This window comes from Penicillium cataractarum, assembly GCF_028827025.1.
Source record: "Penicillium cataractarum strain IBT 29864 chromosome Unknown utg000001l, whole genome shotgun sequence".
NCBI lineage: Eukaryota > Fungi > Ascomycota > Eurotiomycetes > Eurotiales > Aspergillaceae > Penicillium > Penicillium cataractarum.
In genome coordinates, this window is record NW_026622737.1 from 5,313,704 (window position 1) to 5,340,676 (window position 26,973).

General features: G+C 49.2%; 11 protein-coding genes across 11 annotated transcripts; 6 read left to right on the plus strand and 5 right to left on the minus strand.

Annotated features, from left to right (window-relative positions):
- Positions 1–795: 795 nt before the first annotated feature.
- On the plus strand, positions 796–2,436 carry N7496_001883 (uncharacterized protein; the record flags this gene model as incomplete). Its single annotated transcript, XM_056694814.1, has 1 exon — positions 796–2,436. The coding sequence occupies one exon, from the start codon at positions 796–798 to the stop codon at positions 2,434–2,436; it is 1,641 nt and encodes a 546-aa protein (XP_056561543.1).
- An 891-nt stretch (positions 2,437–3,327) lies between these two features.
- Positions 3,328–4,703, plus strand: N7496_001884 (uncharacterized protein; the record flags this gene model as incomplete). Its single annotated transcript, XM_056694815.1, has 2 exons — positions 3,328–4,185; positions 4,245–4,703. 2 exons carry the CDS (start codon positions 3,328–3,330, stop codon positions 4,701–4,703), a joined length of 1,317 nt encoding a protein of 438 aa, XP_056561544.1.
- Positions 4,704–5,361: 658 nt separating this feature from the next.
- N7496_001885 (uncharacterized protein) lies at positions 5,362–6,285 on the plus strand (the record flags this gene model as incomplete). Its single annotated transcript, XM_056694816.1, has 2 exons — positions 5,362–5,428; positions 5,471–6,285. 2 exons carry the CDS (start codon positions 5,362–5,364, stop codon positions 6,283–6,285), a joined length of 882 nt encoding a protein of 293 aa, XP_056561545.1.
- Positions 6,286–6,843: 558 nt separating this feature from the next.
- Positions 6,844–8,998, plus strand: N7496_001886 (thiamine pyrophosphate-binding protein; the record flags this gene model as incomplete). Its single annotated transcript, XM_056694817.1, has 5 exons — positions 6,844–7,103; positions 7,161–7,393; positions 7,452–7,648; positions 7,703–8,725; positions 8,981–8,998. 5 exons carry the CDS (start codon positions 6,844–6,846, stop codon positions 8,996–8,998), a joined length of 1,731 nt encoding a protein of 576 aa, XP_056561546.1.
- Positions 8,999–9,463: 465 nt separating this feature from the next.
- N7496_001887 (ankyrin repeats (3 copies) domain-containing protein) lies at positions 9,464–12,442 on the minus strand (the record flags this gene model as incomplete). The annotated part of the gene is made up of 2 exons (XM_056694818.1): positions 9,464–12,231; positions 12,283–12,442. The coding sequence occupies 2 exons, from the start codon at positions 12,440–12,442 to the stop codon at positions 9,464–9,466; spliced, it is 2,928 nt and encodes a 975-aa protein (XP_056561547.1).
- Positions 12,443–13,347: 905 nt separating this feature from the next.
- On the plus strand, positions 13,348–13,968 carry N7496_001888 (uncharacterized protein; the record flags this gene model as incomplete). The annotated part of the gene is made up of 1 exon (XM_056694819.1): positions 13,348–13,968. The coding sequence occupies one exon, from the start codon at positions 13,348–13,350 to the stop codon at positions 13,966–13,968; it is 621 nt and encodes a 206-aa protein (XP_056561548.1).
- Positions 13,969–14,440: 472 nt separating this feature from the next.
- On the minus strand, positions 14,441–15,775 carry N7496_001889 (nucleoside phosphorylase domain-containing protein; the record flags this gene model as incomplete). Its single annotated transcript, XM_056694820.1, has 1 exon — positions 14,441–15,775. The coding sequence occupies one exon, from the start codon at positions 15,773–15,775 to the stop codon at positions 14,441–14,443; it is 1,335 nt and encodes a 444-aa protein (XP_056561549.1).
- A 374-nt stretch (positions 15,776–16,149) lies between these two features.
- Positions 16,150–17,715, minus strand: N7496_001890 (MFS transporter; the record flags this gene model as incomplete). The annotated part of the gene is made up of 1 exon (XM_056694821.1): positions 16,150–17,715. The coding sequence occupies one exon, from the start codon at positions 17,713–17,715 to the stop codon at positions 16,150–16,152; it is 1,566 nt and encodes a 521-aa protein (XP_056561550.1).
- A 643-nt stretch (positions 17,716–18,358) lies between these two features.
- On the minus strand, positions 18,359–21,110 carry N7496_001891 (glycosyltransferase; the record flags this gene model as incomplete). Its single annotated transcript, XM_056694822.1, has 6 exons — positions 18,359–18,582; positions 18,639–19,240; positions 19,296–19,649; positions 19,706–20,230; positions 20,285–20,963; positions 21,023–21,110. 6 exons carry the CDS (start codon positions 21,108–21,110, stop codon positions 18,359–18,361), a joined length of 2,472 nt encoding a protein of 823 aa, XP_056561551.1.
- A 1,364-nt stretch (positions 21,111–22,474) lies between these two features.
- Positions 22,475–23,512, minus strand: N7496_001892 (intradiol ring-cleavage dioxygenase; the record flags this gene model as incomplete). The annotated part of the gene is made up of 1 exon (XM_056694823.1): positions 22,475–23,512. One exon carries the CDS (start codon positions 23,510–23,512, stop codon positions 22,475–22,477), a length of 1,038 nt encoding a protein of 345 aa, XP_056561552.1.
- A 1,168-nt stretch (positions 23,513–24,680) lies between these two features.
- On the plus strand, positions 24,681–26,809 carry N7496_001893 (Zn(II)2Cys6 transcription factor; the record flags this gene model as incomplete). Its single annotated transcript, XM_056694824.1, has 5 exons — positions 24,681–24,752; positions 24,840–24,943; positions 24,999–25,722; positions 25,781–26,508; positions 26,563–26,809. The coding sequence occupies 5 exons, from the start codon at positions 24,681–24,683 to the stop codon at positions 26,807–26,809; spliced, it is 1,875 nt and encodes a 624-aa protein (XP_056561553.1).
- Positions 26,810–26,973: the final 164 nt, after the last annotated feature.

A 26,973-nucleotide genomic window follows, 5' to 3' on the forward strand; every position in this document is an offset into this window, starting at 1 on the left:
TTAGCTCTGGTTCTTTTAGCTTGGGATCCCTTTCTTAGCTGGGATTAGCCTGACTCTACAGTGGTGCTGGTTTGAGTCTAGTCGACCTCCTAAATCTCCGCCTCGAGCTGCACGAGCTCCCCTCCTCCTCCTCCTCCTCCCTTCGCCCCGACCGTCAACTCTCTTTCTATTCCCCTTCTCTGCATTACTTTTGGCTACTTGCCCACACTCGTTGTATTCACTCGTTCTTGCACACCTGAAAGTTTCTGCTTGTTTTCTATTCGCACCGCACTCTGGTTCCCGGTCGTGACTTTGAGATATCCCGAGGCTGGCAAACGCGGTTCCGTCCCTGAAAAGAGCTTCATTGGCAACTATGATGGTCCTGATCATTCTGTACTCGGTCAGTCATTTCATTCTCGTTTGTACGACCCCCAATACTGACCCCGTTTGACAGCCCTTTTCATTACACCCGCGACTCGACTAAACGTCCGCTTTCTCCTGGCCTCGATTCGAACCCTTCCGCTGTGCGGTCCTGACTATTATACCATACGATACCCCTCATCCTTTGCTGTTGCTCTCTGCTCGGTTTCCCCATTCTCGACATTCGCTCGGTTTATCCTCCTTCTACTTTTCGACTTCCTTTCGAATCCTATTTTTGTTTGGACATCTTTTTGCGACGACATACATATACCCCCAACGTGCCGTGACGAAATATCTCTTGTGATGAGCATCGACTACTTGCACACAGTCCCTACCAGTGTTCCCCATTCGAACGCGACTTGAAATTTCCAAATTGACACTTCATTCACAACCAAAATGTCCCGAACAACTACACGGTCCATTACCAGTGCCGGCAGCGAGTCCGCACCCAGTCCGAGACCCCGCTCAACATCCGCGCGTGGAGAGCGCTCGGCATCAAATCCAGCTTCTTTCACCTTGGATGCAAACCACTATGACACAGCTCTACCGCCGATCAACTTTCACCAACCACCCATTGCACACCGCCGGACAGGGAGTACGTTGAAAACGGTCATGCGCAAGATCTTCAACCGGAAGAGACAAAGCCACACTGATGGAGTGGAGGAAAGTTCAACTGAGAGTTACTACAACTCTCCGGCGAGGTCATCGGGCCCCGTCGCGGGCAAGTCATTCTTATCGGTTCCCACTCCGACAGAGTCAAAACGGAGTAGTCCTCTGTCAGAGGAGAACTTGCAATTAGCAGAGACTCATTTGTCTCCCACTAGTGCCACCGGTGGTTCATTACCATCGCCGGGAATGCCCCCGCGTCGACGACGTGCGACCTTACCCAGTGTGATCTTCTCCGACGATGAATCCAGATATGCAGTGGCATCAGCAGTGTCCGATCCCCAGGAGGATCGACCTTTTATTCCGGACCAAGAGCGTCGAAGGAGTATGCTCCAATCTCGACGCAGATCCAGGAGTATCGGCGCATTGCAAGACCTGGTCGACCAGCGGCCAATGTCTCCCCCGGAGTGGCCAACGCACACTACCTCTGTCCCCGACTCGGTTACAGACTCCAAGTCACCCCCTCTTGAAGGAGGAAGTTCTGCTAGCGATCATTCTGGTAGACCCTCGACTGGAACGACAGTTACCAGCGTAACGAGAGCATCGGCAGCACCCTCCATCCAAGAATCAGATCCACACGCAGATCAAATCAGTCTCCCACCCAACGTGGGCAATCTAGTGCGCACAATGCAACAAGATGACAGTCTAACCATTGAACAACGCCTCAACACGATTGAAGTGAAAATGATAGACCTCGAATTCGCAATCGCACGCATGCAATCTAACTCCGTCGCCGACAACCTCCAAGACCGAGATCGATCCTCATCTCGCAGAAAAGAAGATTCCTTCCCACAAGTCCGGAGTAAACCCTCATACCTAAGCACAAACGACCGCGACGAATCTCCAACACCAGTATCAAGCCTCCCCACCGCCCGCCCAACCAGTACCAGCACCATCCGCGCTGACACGTTAACCGCGCGCACCCTCCGCCCCGCCCCATCCGCAACATCCCTCTCCGATTTCAACGGAATCTCCATCGAGCAGTACAGCGCTTTAGTCACCCTCCTCCGGCGCGAACAAACCGCCCGCCGGAATTTGGAGAGTCAAGTCTCCAGTTTGAAGGATGACATCCGACATATTCAACGGGCAGCGCTGCATTCGATGGAATCAGGTGGAACTATGTATCCTATTCATAGTGTGGATTCGCAGGAGTTTTTGAGGTTTAGGAGGGCGCTGGATGAATCTGATGGTTCGCCGAGACCGGATGAGAAGGGCAATGGGGCTTTTGAGACGGAGTCTGATTATGATCCGTTTGGGCCGCCGAAATGGGAGAGAGAACGGGACAGGGAACGGGAGAGGGAAAGGGACCGAGAGCGAGAGCGAGAGACTGGGTATGGTGGTAGGAGGGTTGTCACAGCGCCGATGATTTGAGGATGTGCTTTGTTGGTGATGATATCTTTCCACCCCGGCCAATGCCACCGGGGACCATTTGAGGCTCTCGTGCATGCATCATGCATGCTATGCACGAACTACATTGCCCCGTCCAGTCCAATCGACGGCTTCTAGGTCAAGTCGAAGAAACAAAGTTGCTTCTGTGTGAGCAACATAACAGGCATGACATGACGCCTTTCGACTGGCCATTCATTATTCGGACTTACAATGTCCATCGAGTGATGCTCGTTATTCCTCCAACTGTGAGCGAGCCATTCAACTGTCTACTTGATTCCCTGTGTTTTCTACGCGACGGGTTCGCGGCTTTAGGTTTATCTTCTTGGTTGAAATCCAGATTCGATGATTGGTGTGATAGACACTACACTTTACTGCAAATAAATGATTTCTTCGGTTGAGTTTCGTCCCATTGTGTTACCAAACCGGAAACTCAGTCGAGGGTGTCTGAGCTAGATAGTTATCTCTATCTTTAGAATAGTAACCTGGCCTGTCAACTCCGTCTCAAAGCAAGTGTTCACGTCGTGGAAGCCACAGTAAGCTCGTAGGCCGATGCGATTGAGTTGTTCAGAACAGCATCTATCCTGCAAGTTAACTTGAGGCTCATACTACATCTGATAGGCATCAATCAAAATCTTGAAGCAATTATCCCATCTTCCTTCTTTCCCACTCCAACACATAAGTAGTCAAGATCAACTAGCCATCCCCACTCTTACTATCTTCACCTGTCAGACTCAACGTCGTATTTTCCCCACGCCAGCGGGCCACGATAAGCAATGGACCCCGCATTAAACCCATCCCCCAATTTACCTGTACTAAACCCCCAAACCCTCCAAGAATCCAATTCCCAGCTTCACTCTACACACATAACCCACCATGGGAAGCACACCAACACCCCCACCCAAAGACTTCACCGTCACAATAGTCGGCGGCGGAATAGGAGGTCTCACCCTAGCCGCCGGCCTCCTACGCCGCAACGTCCCCGTACAAATCTACGAAGCCGCGCCCGCATTCGCAGAAATCGGCCTCGGCCTCTCGATAGGACCAGCCGCCCACCGCGCCATGCCCCTAATTGATCCGCAAATTCGGGAAATCTACGACTCGCTGGTTACAACGCATGCGGATAGCCCTGGCTACGAGAAATACCGGCAAACCTGGTTCGAGATTATCTGGGCGTCTGGTGCGAAGGAGGGAGGCTTGTTGATGGACCTTAAGGCGTTGCCGTCTGGGCAGACGACGTTGAGACGGGCGAACTTTTTGGATGCGCTTGTTGGGTTGATTCCGCCTGAGATTGTGCATTTTGGGAAACGGTTGGATAAAGTGGTTGAGGGTGTGGACGGGGTGGAGTTGTTGTTTGATGATGGGTCCACTGTGCAGGCTGATGTCGTTGTTGGTTGTGATGGGATTAAGTCCAGGGTTAAGGAGTCGATGTTTCCTGGGGAGGAGGAGGATACGCAGCCCCGGTATAGTGGGATGTATGGGTATCGGGCTGTGCTGGATATGGAGGATATGATTGAGGCGGTTGGGGAGCAGCGGGCGAGGGTTTCGACGATGTATATTGGTGACGGGGCTTATGGGATATCGTATCCTATTATGCGGGCGAAGAAGGTTAATGTTGGACTTTATATTCTCAGTGAGAAGTGGGATTGTGAGACTTGGGTTAGGCCCGCGAAGAGGGAGGATATGCAGCGTGATGCGAGCAATATGGGTCGATATGTGCAGTCACTCATCGAGGTATTGCCGGACACTGAGATCTCGATTATTAGGGACTACTGCTAACTAAGATGCTCTAGCATATGCCTGATCCCTCTCAATGGGCCATCTTCGAACACCCCCCAATCTCCACATTCTGTCGCTCCCGAGTCGCAATTCTAGGAGATGCCGCCCACGCCTCAACGCCACACCAGGGCGCAGGTGCCGGACAGGCGATAGAAGATTCCCACGTTCTAGCTGAACTACTCGGTGACTCTCGAGTAATAACAGCACAGGATGTAGTCGCCGCTTTCAAAGCGTATGATGAGATTAGGCGCCCGAGGAGTCAGAGAGTTGTCACGAGTAGCAAGGAGAATGCCTATCTTCTTTGTTTGTGTTTGGATGGAGTTGGGGATGATGAAAAAAAGCTTAAGGAGACGTTTCAATCGAGGCTGCGTTGGCTTTGGGATTTGGATGTTCAGGGACAGGCTGAGCAGGCTAGGGAGAGTATGCTTAAGTTTATGGCATCTAGAGAGGATGAAGGGGATCAAATTGGGTGAGGCTAGAAGAGTGTGATTACAATTAGAGCAGCCTTAACTTACCTTGTTTCTTGTTATTCGCACGATAAACCATCCCTGCATCTGCTCTACTCTCTGCTGTATTTCCTGACTAAATACCAAAGTGATGTTGATTATGATGTAAAGGATAGCCCGAGAGGCAATTCTAGCGCATACAAGGCGGACAATTCAAAAGATCTTGAAGAATATCTTTCAGAAGATAGGCAGTTCAAACTTATCAACTAGAATTTCCTTTATCGTCAGATTCGCTTTTGTCATGCGATTCATAAGATTATTCATCTGACCCTCTTAGAGTAAAGTAATGAAACGCCAAATCGTCGTGGGCCTCTTGCCCATTAGAATCTCTTTCCTACTACAATCCATGCCAGGAATTCGTAAGGCTAATTTACAATTCGCCTAAGATGGTCACATCACAAGGTGGCTTCAAAAACCCCTCTCGAGAGCTAGGCCCCACTCCAGCCAAAATGCGGAGCAAACCATCTCTCTAAAGTAAAAGGAGGAGTTGAGCACAGTCCCATTTGAGAATACCTCGGCTTTTTATAGTCATTACCGGCTTAAAGTCAAGTCTGAGGTTCCCACCAGAACTTGGGTAGATCAACTTTCACCTCTTGTCGCAACTACATTAAACAAATAGATCGAAATGGCACAAATTACCGTCTCCGACGACATTCTGGCGAATATCAAAGACCAGGTTGTCTTGATTACTGGTAAGCCTATATATTCTACTCTGCTGTAATGCATGCTCACAGTTCAAGGCGGATCATCCGGAATTGGCAGGGCGACCGCACAGCTATGTTTGGACCTAGGTGCCAGAGTCGTTGTCGGAGATCTCAATCCTCCCAATCCCGAATTCAAAGACACAGAGAAGGTGCATTACTTGGAAGTGGACGTGACCTCCTGGGAAATTCAACGAAACATGTTCGATCAAGCCGACAAGTTATTCGGTGGAATCGATCATGTCTTCGCCAATGCTGGCGTCGGTCCGACCACAGACTTCCTGGATATCAATCTCAACGAAGCCGGAGAACTGCAGCCACCTAATCTCAGAACAATTAATGCCAGTCTCATCAGCCCATTGTACACAATTAATCTAGCGCAGGCCTACATGAAGCAACTTGCCAGTCGTCGCCCCGTGAGAACCGGTAGCATCGTCCTCACAGCCTCGGCTTCTTCATTCCAGAACTTCAGTGCTCCCGACTACACAATCGCCAAACACGGTGTTCTAGGAATGGTCCGCGGTCTAGTGCATAAGCTTGAGATTGAATGCAATATCCGGCTGAACGCAGTCGCACCCTCGTGGACTCAGACGGGAATGGTCCCCGCTGACTATATTCGCGCTATGGGTGTCCCGGTTCAGTCACCTGAAGTTGTTGCGCAAAGTGTGGTGCTGCTATTTGCCGATGAGGCTCGGCATGGAGAAGTTATTTACAGCTCAGAGGGGAAATTCCAGGAGATTAATAAAGCTGACGGTGGTCTTTTGTCTATGGCGAGGAAGTTACTCTTTAATGATGATAATCTGGAGGGTGTGATGCGAAGCATGAACGCACGAGCGGCTCAATCGTAGCCATGAAAGGCACACGATGATTCCTTTTGGGCCCTGTCTTGAATATTGTCATTATGTTAATGTAGGGCTCTTTTGTTTGTTGGATGATTTGCTGCAATAAGATATATTCGAAAGTTTCTAAGATTTGTTTAATTTTTCAAATGCTCGCAGGTTAGTACAAAGCTAAACTCCTGCCCTCATCGTACATTGCATTATTTATCTCGGTTGAGTACATGATTATGCTCCGTTCCAGAGTTATCGGCGTTGCCATCTATTCGTCTTCGCCCACAGGATCTCTAGGTAGTTCAATACACGTCGGCTTGTTTTCTTGTTTTCCAGGCATGACTAGTATTACCTCGTCTCGGCTTCGGCTATACCCTTTGGTCATCGTGCATTAAATTTCTCGGCTTCCCCTCATTCTCCGCATTTTCGATGTGGAATGACGCGTTACCTGGCTCGCCTGAGATCAACCTCATCGTAAATAGACCGAAGTTTACCCAGGATATGTCCTTTTGAACTATTCTTTGTGTCAATTCTTCTGCGAAGAAACATTTGTTACAGTCTTCAACTGAAATCATCATGGTCGGCTTCCCACTTCATCACCCAAAGGGCCGCGAATTGACAGGTGGCGACCTTTTGGCACAATGCTTGAAACACCTTGGTGTCGAGGTCGCATTCGGGCTCCATGGCGGCCACTTGGATGCTTTCTTAATGGGATGCGAGGATATAGGGATTCGTTTGGTGGACACTAGACACGAAACCGTTGCTGTGCAAGCAGCCGAGGGCTATTGCCGAATCAGTACAAAGCCTGGAGTATGCTTTGTCACGGCAAACAGTGGGTGAGCTGTTAACCTGGGTCTTTTTTCTATCCAATGGTTGGATTCTGAAATATTTAGGTTCTCGAATGGACTCCCTGGCTTGGCCACTGCCTACGGCGACCGCAGCCCGATCCTCTGTATAACCTCCTCGCCACCGCTACGGGATACAGAGAACAACTCACTTCAGGGGTCAATCGATCAGGTTGTGGCGGCAAGACCCATTACAAAGTTTGCTCATCGAGTCGTGACGCCGGAGGAATGTCCAAGAATAGTATCCCATGCGCTTCGAGTTGCTCAATCTGGGCCCCCTGGTAAGTGGTCATCACCTGTTTGCTATATCTGGCCACGCCCACTCATGGATGTCCATAGGTCCTGTCCTTCTTGACTTCCCAATTGACGTACTATTTACCCCGGTTAATCCCAACCTTATTGCTTGGGGATCGATTACTTCACCTCCCTCGTTCCCTCCAGCCCCCCACACTGCGGCCGTTGAAGCGGCCGTCAAGTTATTCAGTTCTGCCCAGAGACCAGTCATAATTACAGGGACTGGAGCAAGAGGTCAACCGGTAGGACATATATTGAAATTCCTGTCCCTTCATGAAACACTGCTAATTATCTAGGCACGCCGACAACTGTTCAAATTAGCCGAGGACTGCAGCATCCCGGTATTCAACACGTCAAAATATGCATCTCGCACTCCGTCGTCACCCATGCTCTCCCAAGCCACAGCAGGAACTCTAGCAATACTTCCCCTGGTACAAATGGCACGTCCAGACCTGGTTGTTCTTTTAGGCGCACGAACAGGAATGTTTCTCGGTGGCCGATCTGGTGCTATCATTCCGGACAAAGATTGCAAACTCATTCAAGTCGATTGCGATGGGAGTGAAATCGGCCGCTCTCATCCGGTCGACCTTGGTATTGTCTCGGATGTTGAAGCTTTCCTCTCAGCAGTGAACGCAGCTTTAGGCTCGACTGCCGCTACAAATGTCGATAAATCCTGGGTACAATCAGTCCTTGGATTAGCGTCTATGGAGTCACCATACGAAAAGGAACCGGAGGTGACAGATTCTGGACGCCTCCATCCATACCATGCTGTGAAAAATCTCGTCTCTGGAATAGAGCCCGGTAGTATCATCGTCTTAGATGGTGGTGAAGCTTCGGCATGGGTCGGAGATCTTGCCTCGCGTTGTCAACCGCATACAGTCATGACTGCCACTGGTTATCTAGGATTCCTGGGTAACGGCTTCGGATATACGCTAGGATGTGCCATTGCAGCTCCAGATCGGAAGGTTGTGAACATTCAGGGCGATGGCTCCGCTGGATTCCACCTGATGGAGCTAGATACCTACAAGCGATTCGGTTTAAACATCATGACTGTCGTTGTGAACAACTCAAGCTGGGGCATGAGCTCCAACGGACAGGATCTCGTCTACGGAACCGATCATCCCGCGCGACCTATCAGCGCCCTGAGCTCAGCGACTGAATATGATGTTGTCGCCAAGGGGTTGCAAAATACCACGGCCAAAATCTCTCAAATCGCAGAGATTCGAAGTACCGTCACCAAATTCCAACAGACATCCGGTCCAAGCTGCATCAATCTCATCGTGGATCGAAAGCCAGTTCATCCTGTCACAACAGCTATGGTTGGACTCACCGATGACCCTAATCTGGTAGTAGTGCCTTACTACGATAATATTCCTCGAGCATTTTATAAGTTGTAAAGGCTGTATTTCCTATGTCACGTCTTGGCTTTCCCTTTCCGTTTAAGTACTTAGTCCCTCGCCGCTTTTTCTTACTGAGTAGAACTGAGCAATGGTGACATATTCTGCCTTATAGGTATGAGTTACACTCCTTCCAACGAGAATGATACCTACAGACATAAACTGCCCAATATATAGGAGTGGACTCCCTCGTAGCTAGCCCCTTACCGTCGGTTACCTAGTCCGCAAATAGACGCCAACAGTATTCTGCCATTCACTCGATCCTAGTGGTATATTTAATGAATGTTCGCCTTCCTTATTACATTAATATCCGTCCAATCAACAGCGGTTTAAGTGCATAGGAGGAACACTCGCCGGCGATATCCACTACGAGATCGAGCAAAGAGCTCGAATATATCTTCAAGTTAGGGTCAAGGATAGGGTTCGGATATCACAAGACAACGTTAGGTGAAAGAGCTATTTGATTACGCTATCCACATTGCCATAAGACACAAGACCCCAAAGAAATCAGCTAGGTGCCCAGTACTATAGTCCACTCTATTGGGGTGAAAGATGTCAAATAAAGCTCCTCGAAGCTGCATTTGGGAGAATTCTGAGGTAGTAACAATTGAGAATGAAGGGTGCGCAGTCAATTCTGATCAGACTCTCCATCCTTTGCATTCACTTCGATCTTGCGAGTGGCGACGGGTAGCTTGACAACGGCCTGTCGATTCCGGGTAGACTGCTTTGCGTATTAATGTTGGCACCCTTCTCGAGTAGTAGTTTGACGATGCCCTTATGCCCCTTGCCGGTTGCTAACAGTAGTGGTGTCTGACCGGATGTGGCCTGTAGATTGATGTTGGCGCCCTTCTGGAGCAGCAGCTTGACGATGGCCTCATGCCCCTCCTCGGTGGCCCGAAAGAGGGGCGTGCGACCCAAGTTATCTTGAATATCAACGTTGGCGCTGCTTTCGAGCAGTAGCTTAACAATAAACTCGTATCCATTCCATGAGGCCTGTAATAGAGGCGTTCGGCCCTCGGTGTCCATAACATTGACGTTAACATTCCTCTCAAGTAGCAGCTGCACAACGCCCTCGTGGCCGTTCAGGGCAGCGCAACAAAGCGCCGTCTGACCATAATGGCCATACCTCGTCTCTGCGTTAGCACCATTCTCGAGGAGCAGCTTGACGACGGCTATATGCCCATTCACTACGGCATACCATAGCGGCGTCCGACGAACCATATCTTCAGCATGGATTTTGGCGCTGTTCTCGAGTAGCAGCTTGACGATAGCATTATGTCCGTACCTAGCAGCATACCCAAGCGGCGACGAACCATAAATATCTCGGGCATCGATGTCAGCGCCATTATCGAGAAGTAGCTTAACGATGGCCTCGTGCCCAGCCTCGGCGGCCCATGAAAGCGGCGCCCGACCATGGAGAAATTCACCATTCACATTTGCGCCTCTCCCTAGCAGCAGCTGGACGATGGCCTTGTGCCCGTTCTGGGCGGCCCACGAAATTGGCGTTCCACCACCTCCATCAGGGGCATTGACATTAGCCCGCTTCTCGAGCAGCAAGCTGACGATGGCCTCATGGCCATTTTTGGCAGCGAACAACAGCGGTGTTCGACCATACACATCTTCGGCATCCACGTTAACGCCCTGCTTGAGCAGCGTCCACAAGATAGCCTTAGCCCATCCCCGGATGCCGACTTTGCCAGCTCCCAGCAACTGCATCACGACAGATTCGTGGCCATTCTCGGCTGCGTATGACAGCGCGGTCCGCCCACTCTCATCTTTTGCATCAATATCCTTTTGCAACTGGTTTGCGCTTCGTAATATGATCTGTACCACGCCTATTAACCCATGTCGCGACACGATGTGCAGCATTGTTGTCTTTCCCGGCGGGCACTCGTCAGAGTATATCTCTAGCGAGTTGTAAACTCGCACCCATATCTGCACAAGCGCTTCCGACGGCCAGGCAAAATATTCCAGAAGATCATCCTGAGAAATACCCATCTTTTCGCTTTGTTTCGCGTGTGCCACCCACGACATCGTGGCATAGCTCAACAGAGGAAAAGTGGATGTCCAACCATCCCCGCTGTGGATTGCGATCCCGGTAATCTCGCTCATCTTCAAGTACCGTATACAAGTCCTAGATATTTGACAGTGTGCCATCCCTGCGAAGTCGGCGCGGGAGGATGTATTTGGGGCAGCCAAACTAATAGCACCGGACAGAGCGGATAGACCCTTCGAGGCAAAAAACTCCTTGACAGACTGGTGGATGAATTGAACAACCTTTGTGTCCGTGGTGACCTCGGCAAGACCGCGAGTGAGCGCCTGAACTCGCCTTTTCATCCCCTCGTCGTCAGAGGGGTAATCTCCTGTGGCCTCGCATTCGTGTAGTGACCGTGCTGTGTTATCGGCCTCCACAAGCATGGCCCATCGCAATTCGTCTAGCGACAGAGGCCGCATAGCAAAGCAAATCCACTGGATGAGTTTTCCGCTGTTCGAGGGCATCTTTTGGACGAGGTCGAAGTATAAGGCGTTGAGCTCTTCTGGGACCGATAGGATTACGTGCTCCATGTGTTTTAATCCTGCGCCCTCTAATTCAAGGTCCAAAACTTGCGTCACCACCAAAGAAGCCCATAGGAAAACGCCGTTGGCGCGCTTCATGATCAAGTCCGGAAGTGTGGATGACGTTCGTTTACGGAATGAGGAGAGCTTACCTTCCACGAACGTTGATATATCTGCGCCATTTTCTTTTTCTACGCACAATTCGAACACACCATCCAGGACCAGATTCGGGTAATGTCGGCAAGTAAAACAAATGTGGAAGTCTTTCAACTTCGCAGACGGGAGCCCCTTGAGTACTAACTTGAAGAAATCGGCTAGGTCCTTCGCTTCTACTCGGCCACATTCATCTAGTGCATCGACGAATAACCAAATCGGCCGAGTCTTCAACGCCCTCTGAAGGGATGACCCAAAGAATTTTTGCAGCTCCTGGAGATGCCACTGCCACTTTTCATTGTGTTTGCCAACAGTCTCACATCGTTGTTGGAAGGTGTCCACCACATCCGACAGGGCGTCAGGTACATCTCTAAGCTGGTAAAGCAAAGATCGGAAGAGGCCCAATGGCGTTCTTTGAAGTTCAGTCCCACGACCGTGGAAAAAAAACGAGAGGGTCAATGCCTCCTCTCCGGCGTTGGCTGTCTCCCCAAAATGACTCAGAATATATTGTAGCAACGTTGACTTCCCACAGCCGGGCTTTCCTTGGATCCAGAGCAGGCCTCTATTGGACGCGGCCCAGCGCATATAGACCTTGTGTTGAGACACCCAATTGCATGTTCCAATTGCAGCGGCATCGATATCGTTAAACCGGCTATCCATTTCCGGAAAAGCTAACAATCTCCAGCAATCTCGTGGCAGAATCGGCTGCTGCCCGGTACCTGAACGAAATGATGAGCCGCGAACACAGGCGAAACCCCCTCAATTCTTACCAATATTGACAGGCCCATTGAAGATTGCCCCTGGAAAATGATTTCCATGCCCCTTGCTCTGATTCACGGTACCCCCGGGAGCATGGAGTTGGTCCCCAGTACCACGGGCAGGACCAGATTGGCCTTTGGAAGAGGAGGACACGCTCTTTGTGTTGTTCATTGTCTAGGGGACCGAGGATAACATGCAAATGGGCCAGGCTATATCAGGACCGTGGTTCCTCTAACGGCGTCCTGCCGTCTGGTTCGACCCCTTTTTTTTATCTCTATCAACGAGGAGTGGAAGTATGACCATGCTTGAAGTTACTGAAACGGTGATCGGGAGTTTCAAGTTGTCGGTATCGTTGACATCTATCGCGTACCTAAGCTTTTGCAACCAGCACCTATAGTGGGCGGTTATGGGTGATCAGGAAGTTGTCGCGAGGATATCGAGATAGCTTGCAATGTGTAAATTGACCGCTTCTGAGAAGCGGGGCAGCACCTTCCTAGTCAGATCCACTGTTCAGGCAAAGAGGCGACGTAGCGGTTCGTCCAACCCCCTGGCCTCCAAGGCTGTTCAGCCGAAGCAGTAATGCCTAGGGTCCGTGAGATGAAAAGGCGCAGAACACGCTGAACCTCAGCCAGCCCCCCAACTACATATATTTGTTCCAAACTTTGATACTATTGGCTTCTCTTCTCATATTCCTACACAAGTGACGTGTGATGGCCTGCATGCAGTCCGCATGGTGAGCCAATAAGTCAACATCTAGAACCGCCACCGGGTGCCACCTCACGCTGACACGACGGGTTGGTAAGCGTTAGCAACTGCTGGGGATTCTTATCAGCTAGAGATATTGAAGCATCGGACCTAAGTACACAACGCTACAGGGGTTTAACTCCCCTACCTCCCACTTGGAGCCAACAAAGCCTCTTTGTTATTTATGTGAGCCTGGTTGCTCTGCTTGCCATTCGCAAATCCCATCGCATCTTGTACGATCTGCAACACACAACCTCTTCTGCCAAGTGATAAGAATCACAGGCGCGTACAGTATTAGACCCTGTCCACAGCCTGAATCCCCTTGTGTATTCATGGCAACCGCTATGAATGACTTAGTCTTGAGCATAATTACTACTCTCGACGTTGCAATAGACCACTACAAGGTTCCTGAAGACGACAAGGGTCTCCGAGAAGCTTTCCATGAATCCGGTCGAGGGCTCCCTCTCATCAGAACGGCCCTTCATCATGTGCAAAGTCAACTAGGACGCCGCCAACTGACTGGAAACCCCGAACGCGCCCTGGCCTCACTGCGAGAGTGTATCCCCAAAGGAGAGACATCTGAAAGAATATTCAACGCTGTCGCCCAAGCACCAGAGACATCGAGGTTTGAGGCATACAAAGCGGCTGTGAGGCAAGAGGGCAAGGGGAGGCTGATAGAGGAGCTACTGGTAGGAATGATGACTGGCGTATGTGACGTGGCCGAGGATCTTGCGATCGATGATCAAGTCAAGGCTTTGCGTGAGGCGATCGAGAGGCTGTCCCAAATGGAGCCGTCTGTTCCAAGAGAGGAGTCGGGGGCCATTTTTAACAACTATGGATCAGGCGAAATGCTCAACGCTCCTTACGGTACTATAAACATGAGCTCAGGGACTGGTCCTCAATTTCCTGGTGCTACTTTCTCCGGCTCTGTGTCATTTGGCAACACGACTTGAGGGGGCTTTTTGGGTGATACTGTCCTTGGGGGCTGTCAAAGTGGATGTCTTATATGACTGTAGTGAAGGGAATCAGTCGCTGTTGACCGGTTGCTAGAAGTGTTACTGTAATATCGATTTACCTTTATACCAACCTTCACAACTTCTTTAGGTTTATCCCCCAAACTCTGCAAGACAGCCATCTGAGCCATAGCACCTACAGGAATGTTAATTAGCTCTGTCCCGGTCGGTTCGTCGTCGAAGGTGTTGTATTAGGGGGGCTCTCAAGGCTGTATTTTCATCAATTCATCGAGCCATGAAGCGTTATAAGGCGTTTTTGTGCGTTACTATACGGGGATTAGTTCCGTTCCCAATAGCAAGAGCCTAACCCTCTGTAAGAATGGCACGTCAATTTGCATCATATTCATTTTATTCAGATCCAACAATTAGCCTTTGTTTGGATATCATTAGCACGATCTCGTGCAGATCCCATTTAGCCAAACTGCACCGGCCCGTGGAAAGTAGCCCCAGGGAATTGATTGCCGTTGCCTCTGCTAATGTTTTGAGTGCCTCCAGGTGCATTGAACTGATCGCCGGGGCCAGAATTGCTAAAGGTTGCGTTGAATGGGCCATCGATGTGCCTTTCTTCCATCAGTCGCGGATCTTGTTCGGTCATCGCTCCGACGTTTGGTCGAGGTATGGGAGTCGCCGAAGCATTGCGGCTCCCACCATCTCTCCTGTCGTACTCATCGGCCCCAACGGGCGGCTTCATAGCTTTGTCCGTTCGAATATAGCGTTCCAGAATAGCCTTGGACACTGAGGCCGCTGTCGCTGCAGCAAAATTCTGCCACCCTTTGTGCTTGTGGGAGTCTGCATAATCGCACACTCCTTTAACTACGAAGGACGGCACTTCGTCCCAGACCCCGGCACCCTCCATCTCGAATGCAATCACTCCTGTTTCCCTTGCGATCTTGTCCCGGTATACAGCAGACTTCACCACTTTATCACCAGAGGCAACCGCCCCAAGGTGGATCGCCAGCTCATGGACATCATGGTCATAGTGTCTGGCGAAGAGCCGTTCTCTCGTCACAAGGTGCTTTTCGTCGCAGCCGAGATCGGCGCACGATGAACCGAGCGCTACTTCGCAAACGGGGTCCTTGTCGCTGGCGCAGTGGCGGCAGATGCAATCCGGTGAGACGTGATGTTTGTGGCGGTAGGTTGGCTCAAATAATTTATCGTTTGACGCCCCGGGATAGTCATATTTTGTCCTTCTTTTGGTCCGGGCAACTTTATTATGGATCTGTTGGAGAAAGTAGACTGCGCGTTTCTCCAACCAGTCAAGACCACGATCCGTCTCGAATATGTTGATGAGGTTATGGATGTCCTTGTTCAGCCGCCCAATGCTATCGTCGATAGTGTCCTTGTGTATAAACTGGTCTCCGTACTGTCGACCGAGATCATACTGAATGACGGTCTTGCTGATAACAACGTCGCCAAGCAGGATCTCGCTACCCCAACTGTAAGGCACGGCACCGCATATTCCAACAAGAATGACCAGCCGTAGCCCGCTGTAGCTCGCCCGCATGCTCGCGGCTGCACTCGCGGCGTTGGCCTTACCCATGTGCGGCAGGAGAGCCAGGACAACACTATAGTGACCCATACGGCCAGTCGTATAGTTATTTGGGTCTCCTGCGGCTCTGCCATACTGGTCACCATCTTCATCCCAGAACTCATCAAAGAGGTAGGAAACGGCATTGTACTCGAGTGACAGCGCGCAGATAATTCCTACCTCGAAGTCCTCGCGACAGGATGCTCGCTCCATGCACATAGTGGAAAGAATACAAGACTAATAGAACGTTTTAAGGCGAGAGAAAGGCAAGTAAGCTATTTGGACCCTCGATTTTGCCTGTCGGGCATGTAATCATCCCGCTTGAGGGGATTCGTGATAAGCTGGTCCTGTGTGACAACTATTCAGCTGCGGGGTATTTAACTTGGTGCTTATATTACATCAGCTTCGAGAGAATCGATGCACCTGAACCTATGTACGGGCTTGAGATGATAACTTTTGAGATTCTTAATTTGCAGAGGCTTCTTGCTATAGACCGATAAATTACCCCGAACTTTTTTGTAACTATTGTTAATGCTTCCCAGGATCAGAGATCTCCATTTTGACCACGCTGAATTCAGCATATTTGAATACTGTCATCTGGCTTGACCGTTTCCGTTCCTTGGCTTTGGGGTTTCCTGGGGCTCTGGTAAATATCTTGCGGCAAGTGATAGACCAGAAGCAAGTACAAAGAGAAGTATCCAGATAGCGTATCCATCCGCCAACTGTGTCCTTGCTCCTAGCGCAAAGAGACTGGTGAATAGGGCGGGGCAGAAAGCCCTCAAGCTGCTGACACCCGTCAACGCCAATGCATTCAGCAAGCCTAGAACTCTCGGTGAGGGCGAGATGTCGTTCAGAGAAAGCTGGATTGCAGTGAAACTCATGCTGACTCCACAACCGACGACTAGCATTGTCGGCGCAAATACCCAGAAGGCGCGGATGGACGCTTCGGATCCCGCTCGGAGTAGCACATTGCCAATGGGGCAGCTTAGGAAGAACACTGGATAAGCAAGAGCGCATAATCGAATGACACCTTTCGTCCCAATTCTATGCTGCAATGGGGGGAAGACCAAAAGTAGCCAGGCTGCTTGGGCAGCACCGTTCAATCCCATCATCAGCGAGATCTGCAGGGAGCTGAATCCCCAGCCACCAAGGGGTACTGGGGTGAACCAGAAGACCGGAATAATGGCGGTATAAGCAAAGGCGAGCGTCATGATGTGTCCGTATACGTATAGAACCATGCTCACTCCTGGTGATTTCAAAAGCTGCCTTGTCGAGAGGGTGTTACGGCGACCAGATGCTAGCTCTTCACCATTGCACTCGGTTGTATCTGACTCCTTCTTCAGGGTCTCTTGAACAAAAAAGGCGCTAGTTATAGCAGCCGTAGCGCCTACTGATGCCACCACCAAGCTTGACAGAGCGTAGGGGTTGTCCTCGAAGAACCTTATGCCTCCAAAGACGCCCGGGTACTGGGTTGCAGGATCGGCTAGAGCACCTCCCATTAAAGGCCCTAAGAAAAGTCCTAGGTTTCCACTGAAAGCGAACCAACTGAATGCTCGTGCTTGAGTCTTTGGCGTGCTATGTTCCGCCACCATAGTACGAATGGTGACGATTGTCCCTGCGAAAATGCCAGCAAGGCATCTGAACAGAATCATCTGTGATATCGACTTTGCAAAGCCGAAGAGACCCGTGGCCAGGGCCACGCCAAACAATGAATAGACCAGGACAGGTTTACGTCCAATGCGATCGGCTGCTCGCCCCCAGAATATCATGACGATAGCCTGCGTCAGAGAAAACAAAGACTCGATGAGACCGCTGTAGAAGCCCACATCGGTATCTTCCACACCTCCCATTTTTTGAATCATCTGATTCACATAAGGGAAAATCGAAAAGAAAGCGAGAGGCTCGATCATCCGAGCGTAGCAAAGTAGCAGGACCTGGGCCTTGGGGAGTGGCTTTTCCTCATCGGTGCCATTGGTCGCTGAAGCATCGTCCTGGGTTTCTGAAATAGCCGCATTTCCATAATTAACTTTGGACGGGCCCAGAAGAGCCGTAGTCTCGTCTATGCCATCGCCAAGCTCGTCCCCCGATTTTGGCCCGACAGGAGCCGCCGCATTCGGACCGGGGTGCTGTCTGTCGGTATCCCGAGTGTTGACGACCATATCTGAGTTGAGCAATTTGCAGAACTCGATCTGTAGTCAGAAGCAGAAGCACGATGCGCGTCTGCCTTGGATTGCAGACGAAAAAATATGAAAATGTTTCTGCAGGTTAGGGGCAGAACAAATCGAGTAAGCGGGAGAGGGTCAGAATTCGGATTTAAGTAATTCCCAGCCGTTTTGCCGATGCGGACTATAAAAGGTGCTGGGCAAAGCACCATAGAAAACGAGTCCCTAGAAGAAAATTATTTATTTACATAGTATGTTTCTTATTCACTTTTCTTGGATTAGTGCCCAGAATGAGTGTTCAGGTGCAGGTGTTTTGATTACCAAAAAGACTCACATACTCGTAAAGTATTCGGGTTGTCCATTTACCCGGGTGATCCACTACGAGGAAATTATACAAACGTAGACAAGAAAACAAATGAATAAGCAACTACAATGGATTAAGATTCGCGGAAATTCCGATCAAGTCCTCATTATGAGATACAACTTGGTCAATTTCCTGGTAGGCATGACCAGTCATCCCGAGCGAAATCTTAGAATTTCGAAGCAAAAACAAAGATATATATCCGTATCCAACGAATAAGATTCCCCGAAGAAAGTCCCATGGCTTCAAAGAGCCATGATCTTGTTTGATTGAAGTCGTTCAGCTTGATTGTGGTCTGGCAATTTCTTCCGGCTTGCGACAAGCAGCCTCAAAATTGCGGAGAATTATCTGGCGATTCTCTAGGCCTTTACTTGAGTGTTCCGCTAGCCACTTTCCTTCTTGAACTCGGGCCTGAAGAATACGCTTCCTTGTTTTCGAATGCGTTGCGGTATATAAGCTCTTCATCATCCCATGGGCAGGATAAGCGACCAATCCCAATGCAGCTGCGATCCGTCGTTCAGTATTTATTTCTTAGCTGTAAAAGCTGCAATGCACGTACCTGATGAGACTTTGGTAGTGATACCGAGAGTTCCCTTGGCAATTCCCTTTATCACACCCTTTGCTCCCTCTTCCTGGCCACCCTTATAGGGCTGTGTGAAGATATCGCTGAAACCGTCTGCCATCCCATGAACGAAGTTCTTCCCTGCGAAAGTGGCGCCAGATTTCCAATCATGGATCGTTCCGTGATCTTTGACCTCGTCGCCATATAGTCGAGGTACAGCTCTGAGGCCTTCGCTCACTGCTAAAGGCATATCTACCAGCATGCCTTTGTACCAGTAGCCGACTACCTTCCCCATGCTTTTTGCCGAACCTTCCATCGCCGCCCCCGTAGCTCTCATCTTTGAAGGGGGTTTCATGCTGGAATCGGACAGAGATGGTACTTCAGCTGTAGAAGCAACGCTTCGGGATCGAGCAGCAGATGATTCGGGCAGATCAACTTCCGACGAGCTCTTAGGAATGCGGTTGAATTCCTGATATGGCCGGTAAACAATATCGCCCGTTGCTTTCAGTACATCTGTGCTGGTCCCAATCAGTGAAGAAGCAGTACCTGTGACTGGATCCCATCGCCGATTCTCGATGTAAAGCGGCTTGACTTGGTAACTAGTATTTGTTAACATTTCTATTAACGAGGGCAAACTTGCATAAGTATGCTCACGGTTGAATATCGCTAGGTTTTAATCGACGGTGATCAATTAGAACTTCGGCCGCAACTTTGGACAGATAGAGTGGAGATTTGGAAGATTTTTTGAATTGCCACACTGCAGGTTCTGAAGGGAGAGCGTGGCATTGCATGGTATTCACCGGTAGATTACGATGAAAAGAGGCGACGGCGGTGCTCACGCCTTTTTCATGGCTCATTCGGTTTGCGACTTCTCGGGCTGCATACTGTGCTTCAGGTTGGAGGCAGAAGTGAATGGCTTCCGCCAAATTGGTTGAAGTCAGAGACCGATATGGGATAGGCCTCGGTCCAAGCCCACAGGAGGCAACTATGTTGCCCCAGAAAAGTTGACTAGTTCGATCAGCATCAGACAACGGAAATTTCCAGTCTAATTAGGGAAAACATACTCTCCAAAGAATGGAATGATAGTTGTAGATCGTCCAAACCGTAGACCACATGCTGTTGTGCCGGCCCCTCCATGGTGGACAACGGCTGCAACATGTTGAAATAACCATTCATGCGGGCAGTCATCGAGGTAGAAAAATCTATCATCGGATGAGGCCTCACCAATATTGCTCCAGCCACGAGATATGATTGCGCGAATACCAAGTAACTTGACAGCCTGCAGAATCATATTTGTCATAGCCACCGGATCTTCAATGACAATACTGCCAAATCCAATGTACACTGGAGCGCTGCCACTTCGAAGGAACAAGTCAAGGTCGGGAGGCGGTTTGTAATCCGGGAGGGAACGAAAGAAAAATCCGCAAACATCTATGTTTGATGGCCAATCTGATGGTTTTGACATGAGACTTGGAGACCAACAGTAGGTGAAAGGGACTTTCAGTGTCTCGGCCAGACAGGGACCTTCAGTCACAGGTATAGGCTCCAAATCGAGTGAAGCTCTCCATTCATTAATCACGTCACCAAGACTAGATTCTAGCTTAGCATATGTGTCGGTTAATAATTGAAGAGATGATCCTTACCCCTGCCAGGTCATCCACTCAACAACTCCGTAAGATATGTAATTGGCTATTTTTGGCTCAGTCGTTGAGTATTTGAGATTTGCCAACGGATGCGGGAAGGCTCTTGTGCTGCTCCATGGCATAGTAAACATGAGATGCAAGGGGATGGACAAGGTTTGCGCACAGTGAATATGAGCAAAGCTTGGAGGATTGGCAATTATCGCATCAGCCACGAAAGGTGTTTTGCTGACCGGATCATCATCAATGCAAGACTTCCAGCAACCTTGTAACATCTCGGCCACCATAGCCCGCTTGCGTTGGATTTCTCCGTCTCGTAAACTTTTCATCTGCGGTATCAAGCCCGGATTTTTCACCATATAGGCCATAAGCTCTGTTGGGTCACCTCCAATGGGATAGAATTCCAAGCCCGATGCAAGAACGAACGACTCGAATACCCCATGAGTTGCCAATCTTACCCGATGACCATGAAGTTGAAGCTCATTGCCCAAAGCGATGAAGGGCTGCACATCGCCTCGGCTACCGACAACTTGAATAACGATATTTAATTGAATGTCACAAGTAGAAGGTTCCGTAGGATCTTGAGTTGATGGGGGTGGCCTCTCGGCGTGCGAAAACGGAATCAGCTTTGCAACAGTCCTACAGACCTTGGAGTCCAGGTCAACTTCAACGCGGCCATCGTCTGTCACTATCAGCATTGACTATATCACAGTATCATAACAGATTTTTTTTCGATCGCACCGTTGACATTTGCTCCATCCTGTGACCAACAATCATCAGGCCAGCCGGCCGCCTCAAGCATAGAATATCTCGGAGGTTGATCTTCCATGAATGCTTCTCTAGAGAAACAACTGAAACACTCGAGTGAGAATGGTCAGAGTGGAATGAAATCTCCAAATGCCCGACTCGGGGGTCAATATATGGCTGGGGCATCGGAAACCGCTAACGATTAATTTTAGTATTGTTGAGGCTGAACACCCTACCATGCCGACAGCGTAAAAGCGTATTCGGATGCAGCAAGTCTTCAATCGCCTCGCAGCCAATCAAAAAGGCTAATCAAAAGTCAAATCGATAGGGGCATCCTAGGGCCCGCAACCTAACGGCTTGGCATGATATTAGAGTTGTAGCCCTTAATCGACTGGGATTTACCGCAAAAACGGCAAATATGTTGCGCTGCCGTAGCGGATATTGAAGACCTTTTAGGTATATATAAGTGCTAAAAGCCTTATTCAGGGATTTCTGTCATTGACAAGGCAGTCTCTGCAGACCTCGAAAAACCATCACCATCTTTTTCGTATGCACGGGCCACTAAATGCATGGCTCCATCAATGCAAGACCAATTTTGAATCGGATACGCGTATAGAAGCCACAACTGTGATTGGCTACGAAAAGTTACCAGTGAAGGCCTCCATCGACTGTATCTTCATAGTGCCCTCACTCCATGTGAGTTTTGCCATAGGGCCCTACTTCTTGCAATTATTATCTGCGATAAGTTGGTTGAGGTACCACCATCCCAGAGTTTCTACTCCTTTTCAGTCAAGACTTGCGCCTCAACAGTTATCGACATGCTCGGGAAGATTTTCTCCACGTTGGTACTTGAATGGCTATTTTTCGATAGTTCTTGGCCACTTAGCGGCGAAAACGCGTGAAGGGCTCAATAGTAGCAATACGAATATACGAATATACGAATACGCAGGATGCTATCAATGCGATTGGTCCATAATTTAAACTTTTTACAGTTTAGGAGAGCTTTCCTTTGGAATTTTACCTACATGCACTCAGCATAAGATTATAGGCCCTCCCTGGCACCGAAACTGTCAAGGGGAATCCCAAATCATTAAATTGTAAGAGTATTCACGGCCTAGTGTATACCAACCTCAACCCGGCAATTCTTTTCTCTTCGTCAGTCCTATCCACGCTGGAAACTTGAGAGAAGAGAAAGAGACGAAGACTTTTCAATGGATGTACAGATGTATATTCCATACACAAAAGCAATATAAAGAGACAATTGACATCACTATGATACATGACCAAGTGGAATCACAAGCCGTATTATTTCCCAGTCCAGCCTTTATCCTTTCTTTGCATGTCTGTCTTGGTGTCTTGAGTGCTCTCTTAGAGTATATAAGGCAATGGTCGCAATGTTCAATCGAAGAGCCACGCTTCCGAGATGCCAGATTATAACCTCAACCACTAGAAGGAGCTATCTCCATTCTTGACACCACCATTCTTGGTCAAGAAAGCTGCATAAGAAACATCCGAGTCGTGGCTGGCAGTCGTGTTAATGCCGAGGGTAACCCAGCCGAAGATACCATCTTCAATGGAATCTCCAAGGAGAGCGTACTCGAAGAACGGGTCAGAAGTCGAATCTGCCGTCTCGACTTGGACGACGTGGTCGTCAATGTTCTTGGTGATATCCACTGTACTAGTGTTATACGGGTAGGTGGCTTCGACCATAGTAATCAGATCCTGATCGAAAAAGAGCTGGCCAACATGTGAGACGTGACCTCCAGTCAGGGTGTTATTGGGCAAGACATGGGCATCGGTATGGGCAATAACGTGAACGTGAGTAGCACGGCCAGAGTAATGACCAGGGAATATAGTCTTGAACTGAGCAACACCGTCGGAGTCTGTCTTTTGGATACCACGCAGGAATGTCTTGTCGAGGTTCGAAGCATCATCACCGTTGCCATTGCTATCACTCTGAACACCAGAATAGACGCCTGTGGAGTTGCAATTCCAAACATCCCAGTACAGATCTTTGATAGGCTCGCAAGTGTTGATGTCAATGAACTGGCCATCGAGTATAATCGGGATACCGGGCTCGCCGTCACGAACATCGGAGCGAATCAACTCGCCTTTGACCCAGAAGGGACCAACCTCTCCTTCGGGAGCAAGGATGCACACAGGGTTTTTGGAGAAAAGTTCCGACTCGGGTGTGTTTGGAGACACCTTCAGGGACGAGTGATGGGTCTTGTTGACAGTTGTCTCCGTGTCCCTGGGGAAGAAATAATGTCTCTTGTTTGCCTCGATGATTGCAGCACGACGAGCCTGAGCACGCTCATTCACACCACGTTTCTCGAGGTGATCAGCACATAGGTCCAAGGACCGACGAGCATCGTGCAGGAAATGGCGCTTGGCCATGGAAGAGTAGGAATTGGGCTCATGGACGCCGGGGTGAGCCAAAGACAGGCCACTCAGGGCGAGAACTGTGGCTTTCGCGAAAATCATTGTAAAAAGAAGAAGGCTGGACTTTAGGTGCGTTGTAAAGTGAAGTGCTTAAATACCAATCTCAACTGGAAGATGGAGAGCACTTAAATAGTTTATGTGAGACCAGTATGAAATCTATCTTGTCAGGGCAGTAAGACGCCATTCTGAATTACTATGGAGCTATCTCGCTCTACATAATGGGCCTCGGCATTACTAGATTGTTGACATAAAATGTTTTATCTCTTGATGACGACGCCTTTTCTCCAGTAGAGATACGAGGCTGACCAACGAAAGGGTTACAATTGGACTCTGGTGAAGACAATAAAACATGGTTACTCAGAAGCACTTCCATCCTCCGTAGTTTCTCTGTGTCTGCCTAATGATCGTCGTTGATCTACATTCAAAGTTTCTCTGTCAGGATAGTGAACCTGTTTCTAGACCTGGAAAGCTTCGCGGTCTAATCGAAAAGTTGGTATCTAAGATGAATTCCTAGAATTGCGACTGGCTATTAGATGATGCCAAGGCTCTCCAGCTTTCATCCTTCTAATGCTCATCAAGACTTGTTTATATCGAGTTGTATCGAGTATGCAGAGACACGCGTAGACTCCATCTCCTTCATGGGCCAATGGAGTATTCAATCGCCCTCATAATTTCGGTAAATTCTTTCTACCAAGGGTGATTTCGGTGTCTATGATATCATATCGGTGTTTGCTGATCTTGGAAGCCTACAATCTTTGATTTGAGATCAGCAAGTAGTTCAAGTCCCCAGACTGTGGCTGATTTTATGTCTCCCTTTTCTTCATTCAAAGAAGAGAGGTCAACGTCAACTTAGTTACGCAAATTTCGAAATTTACCCCGAATCAGAGAGGCCTCAATACGCTGCTCTGCAGCAGATAGTCGCCAGTCCCTGAATTAACAGTATGTATACCCTTCTAACGGCGATGATCATATCCTAAGCTCGGTGCAAAAGGAATCCGCTGACTGAGCATATCTTGGCGCTGGTCTTGGCATTCGATCTATGATTCTTGTCGCATACGCGGCCCACGGGTGGAGACCTGCCGCCCGCAATAGACCGGGGGTGACTTGAGAATGCACGACATTCGTCCCAACCCTCCAGTCAGACTTGATGGCGCCACTCCTGCAATCCTGCTAGAACAATTGGATCGTCCATATCACGCAGGAAATCCTCATGGATTCCGCTTCTGCTGCCCCACGTGGCTCGAAAATAAGGAGTGCTTGCGATCTGTGTCGCCTTCGAAAGGTAATGAATGCAGTGCGACACTCGATATTCGGTCAATTGACCCCCTACAATTGCTGATCGTGGTACCTTGCATGTTTGGTTATACAGGTCCGCTGCGATAAAGCCCAGCCTGCGTGTGAGAACTGTCACCTTGCAGGACTTCCTTGTACTTTCACCCCACAGGCCCCTCACCAGCGGAAAAGTCTTCGTCAGTAAGAACGACATTATTTCCAATGTCTATTCGGAGCTTTGCTGATTGGTGAATAGAGAGCTTGCCGAAGCTCAAGCTCGTGTACAAGAGCTCGAACGAGCGTTAGATGCAGGCTTGAACCCCACGCACCTTAGTGTTCAGGATGACCAGTCAAAAACGTCTACTCCTGGGCATCAGAGCATCTCATCCGGGTCACCTCAGAGTCAACAATCATCATCAGCTAACTTGGACGCAAATTATATCCCCGATACTCGATCTTTAGATGCCGCTTTGGCATCCTTTCAATCCCACCTCGCATATTGCGGGCTTGGAAGTCGCCTTTCAACGGCTCGAGCAAATTTTTGCGCAACGATCTACCAGCAAAGTGGTTATACATTTGACTTGGACGAGTTCTTAACTGAAGCCGCGGCATCTTTTGAGAAACAAGGCTATGTATCCAAAAAGAAGACAACAACCACGAAATGGCCCTCACCCTCTCTAGTCCAGCGATGTGTGGAATACTATGCAGGATGCGGACTGTATTCCATGTTTCCTTTTGCGGATGCCGAGGCACTGCAAATGCTCGTCAATGCCGACGTCTTGAATCACCCAGACACGACTCGCGCTGCTAATCGTGCCTGCTTGGCTGCGTTCACGGCGAATATCACTCAAATGCACCGTCATGATCCTGCCTTTTCCGATGCCGATCCCGATGCTTACGCCCAAGCAGCACTTTCTCTCGTTCCACAGATATTGATGGAAGCTCCGGACTTGAGAACGCTTGAAGCCATAATGCTGTTGGTAAGCCAGCTATTAAACTCCGCCTTGGACCAACCTTGAGATATTAAGTACCATGCAGGTAGTCTACATCTCTCCCCTTGGACAACCCGTGTCCGCGGAACTGCTCTTGGGCATTGCAATACAAGTCCTATATAACCTCGGCGGCCACAAAATCCGACCTACACCCGAAACCCCCGGTCGATCACAGCAAAGTCTGCATCTCCGCGCACTCTTCTGGCTCTGTTACGGCATAGACAGCGAATTTTCCATTCGAAAGGGCCAACCTCCAATGCTGAGTGACGTACACTGCGATCTAGACTTACCGGTCAACTACACGTCGAAATCATCAGAGCACCACTTCTATTTCACGCCGTTATCCTCGAAAGAACTCCTCTACCCATCTGATCTCCGGCTGAACTTGATCAAATCAAAGATCTACAAGCTCCTCTACTCGGAGAAAAATGCGTCGCACTCTGAAGCAAGAAGAATACAACTCATCCGTGAATTGGACCATGACTTGAGTACGCTTAGGTCTGAGTTTCCCGTGGATTGTCGACCAGATCTGTTCGCGACTGAAAATGCTCCGGATTATCTGTTCCACGATCTCAGTATACGGGGTGTCAGTATTCATCTGGAATATTATTATTGTCTGGGGAAAATCCACGGGGCAAATAATTCCTACAATATTCCCGCGCAGGGATCCTGGTCCCCTCTGCAATCCAGTGCTGAGATTTGTTATGAAGCGGCACGCTCGACTTTGCTATACATTGGTCGAGTTCAACATATTATAAATTATCACACTTTTTGGTATGTCACCCCAATACTAGACTACATGTCCTCATCGCTAATTCAAAATCGCAGGATCCACGCCCAATTCACGCTGACGGCTGTCCTCACACTTTTCCGTTTCCTCATCACGGCTCCCCCTGCACCTAACTTTGCCCGTGATCTTCAAATATTGGACGACACGGCTAATCTCTTTGCGGAATTCACGCAATCGGACGATTCAGAGAGAAACTGTTTTCCGCCTTTTTACCTCGCTCATGCTTTTATCAAGAAGTTAGTGTTTCTGGCTCGCGAGTCACATATTCGTTCAATAGCTGCATAGAACCGCACATCGAGATCCGAAATATAATGAAGCACAAAGAAAGGTATGGAGTATGGGGCATGGGAGCATTAAATTGTACAATAGACTAAATCACTGCAAAGCAAATGGTATACAACAATCCACAAAATCAAGCACCACTCACACCAACCAAGAAAAACTAACAT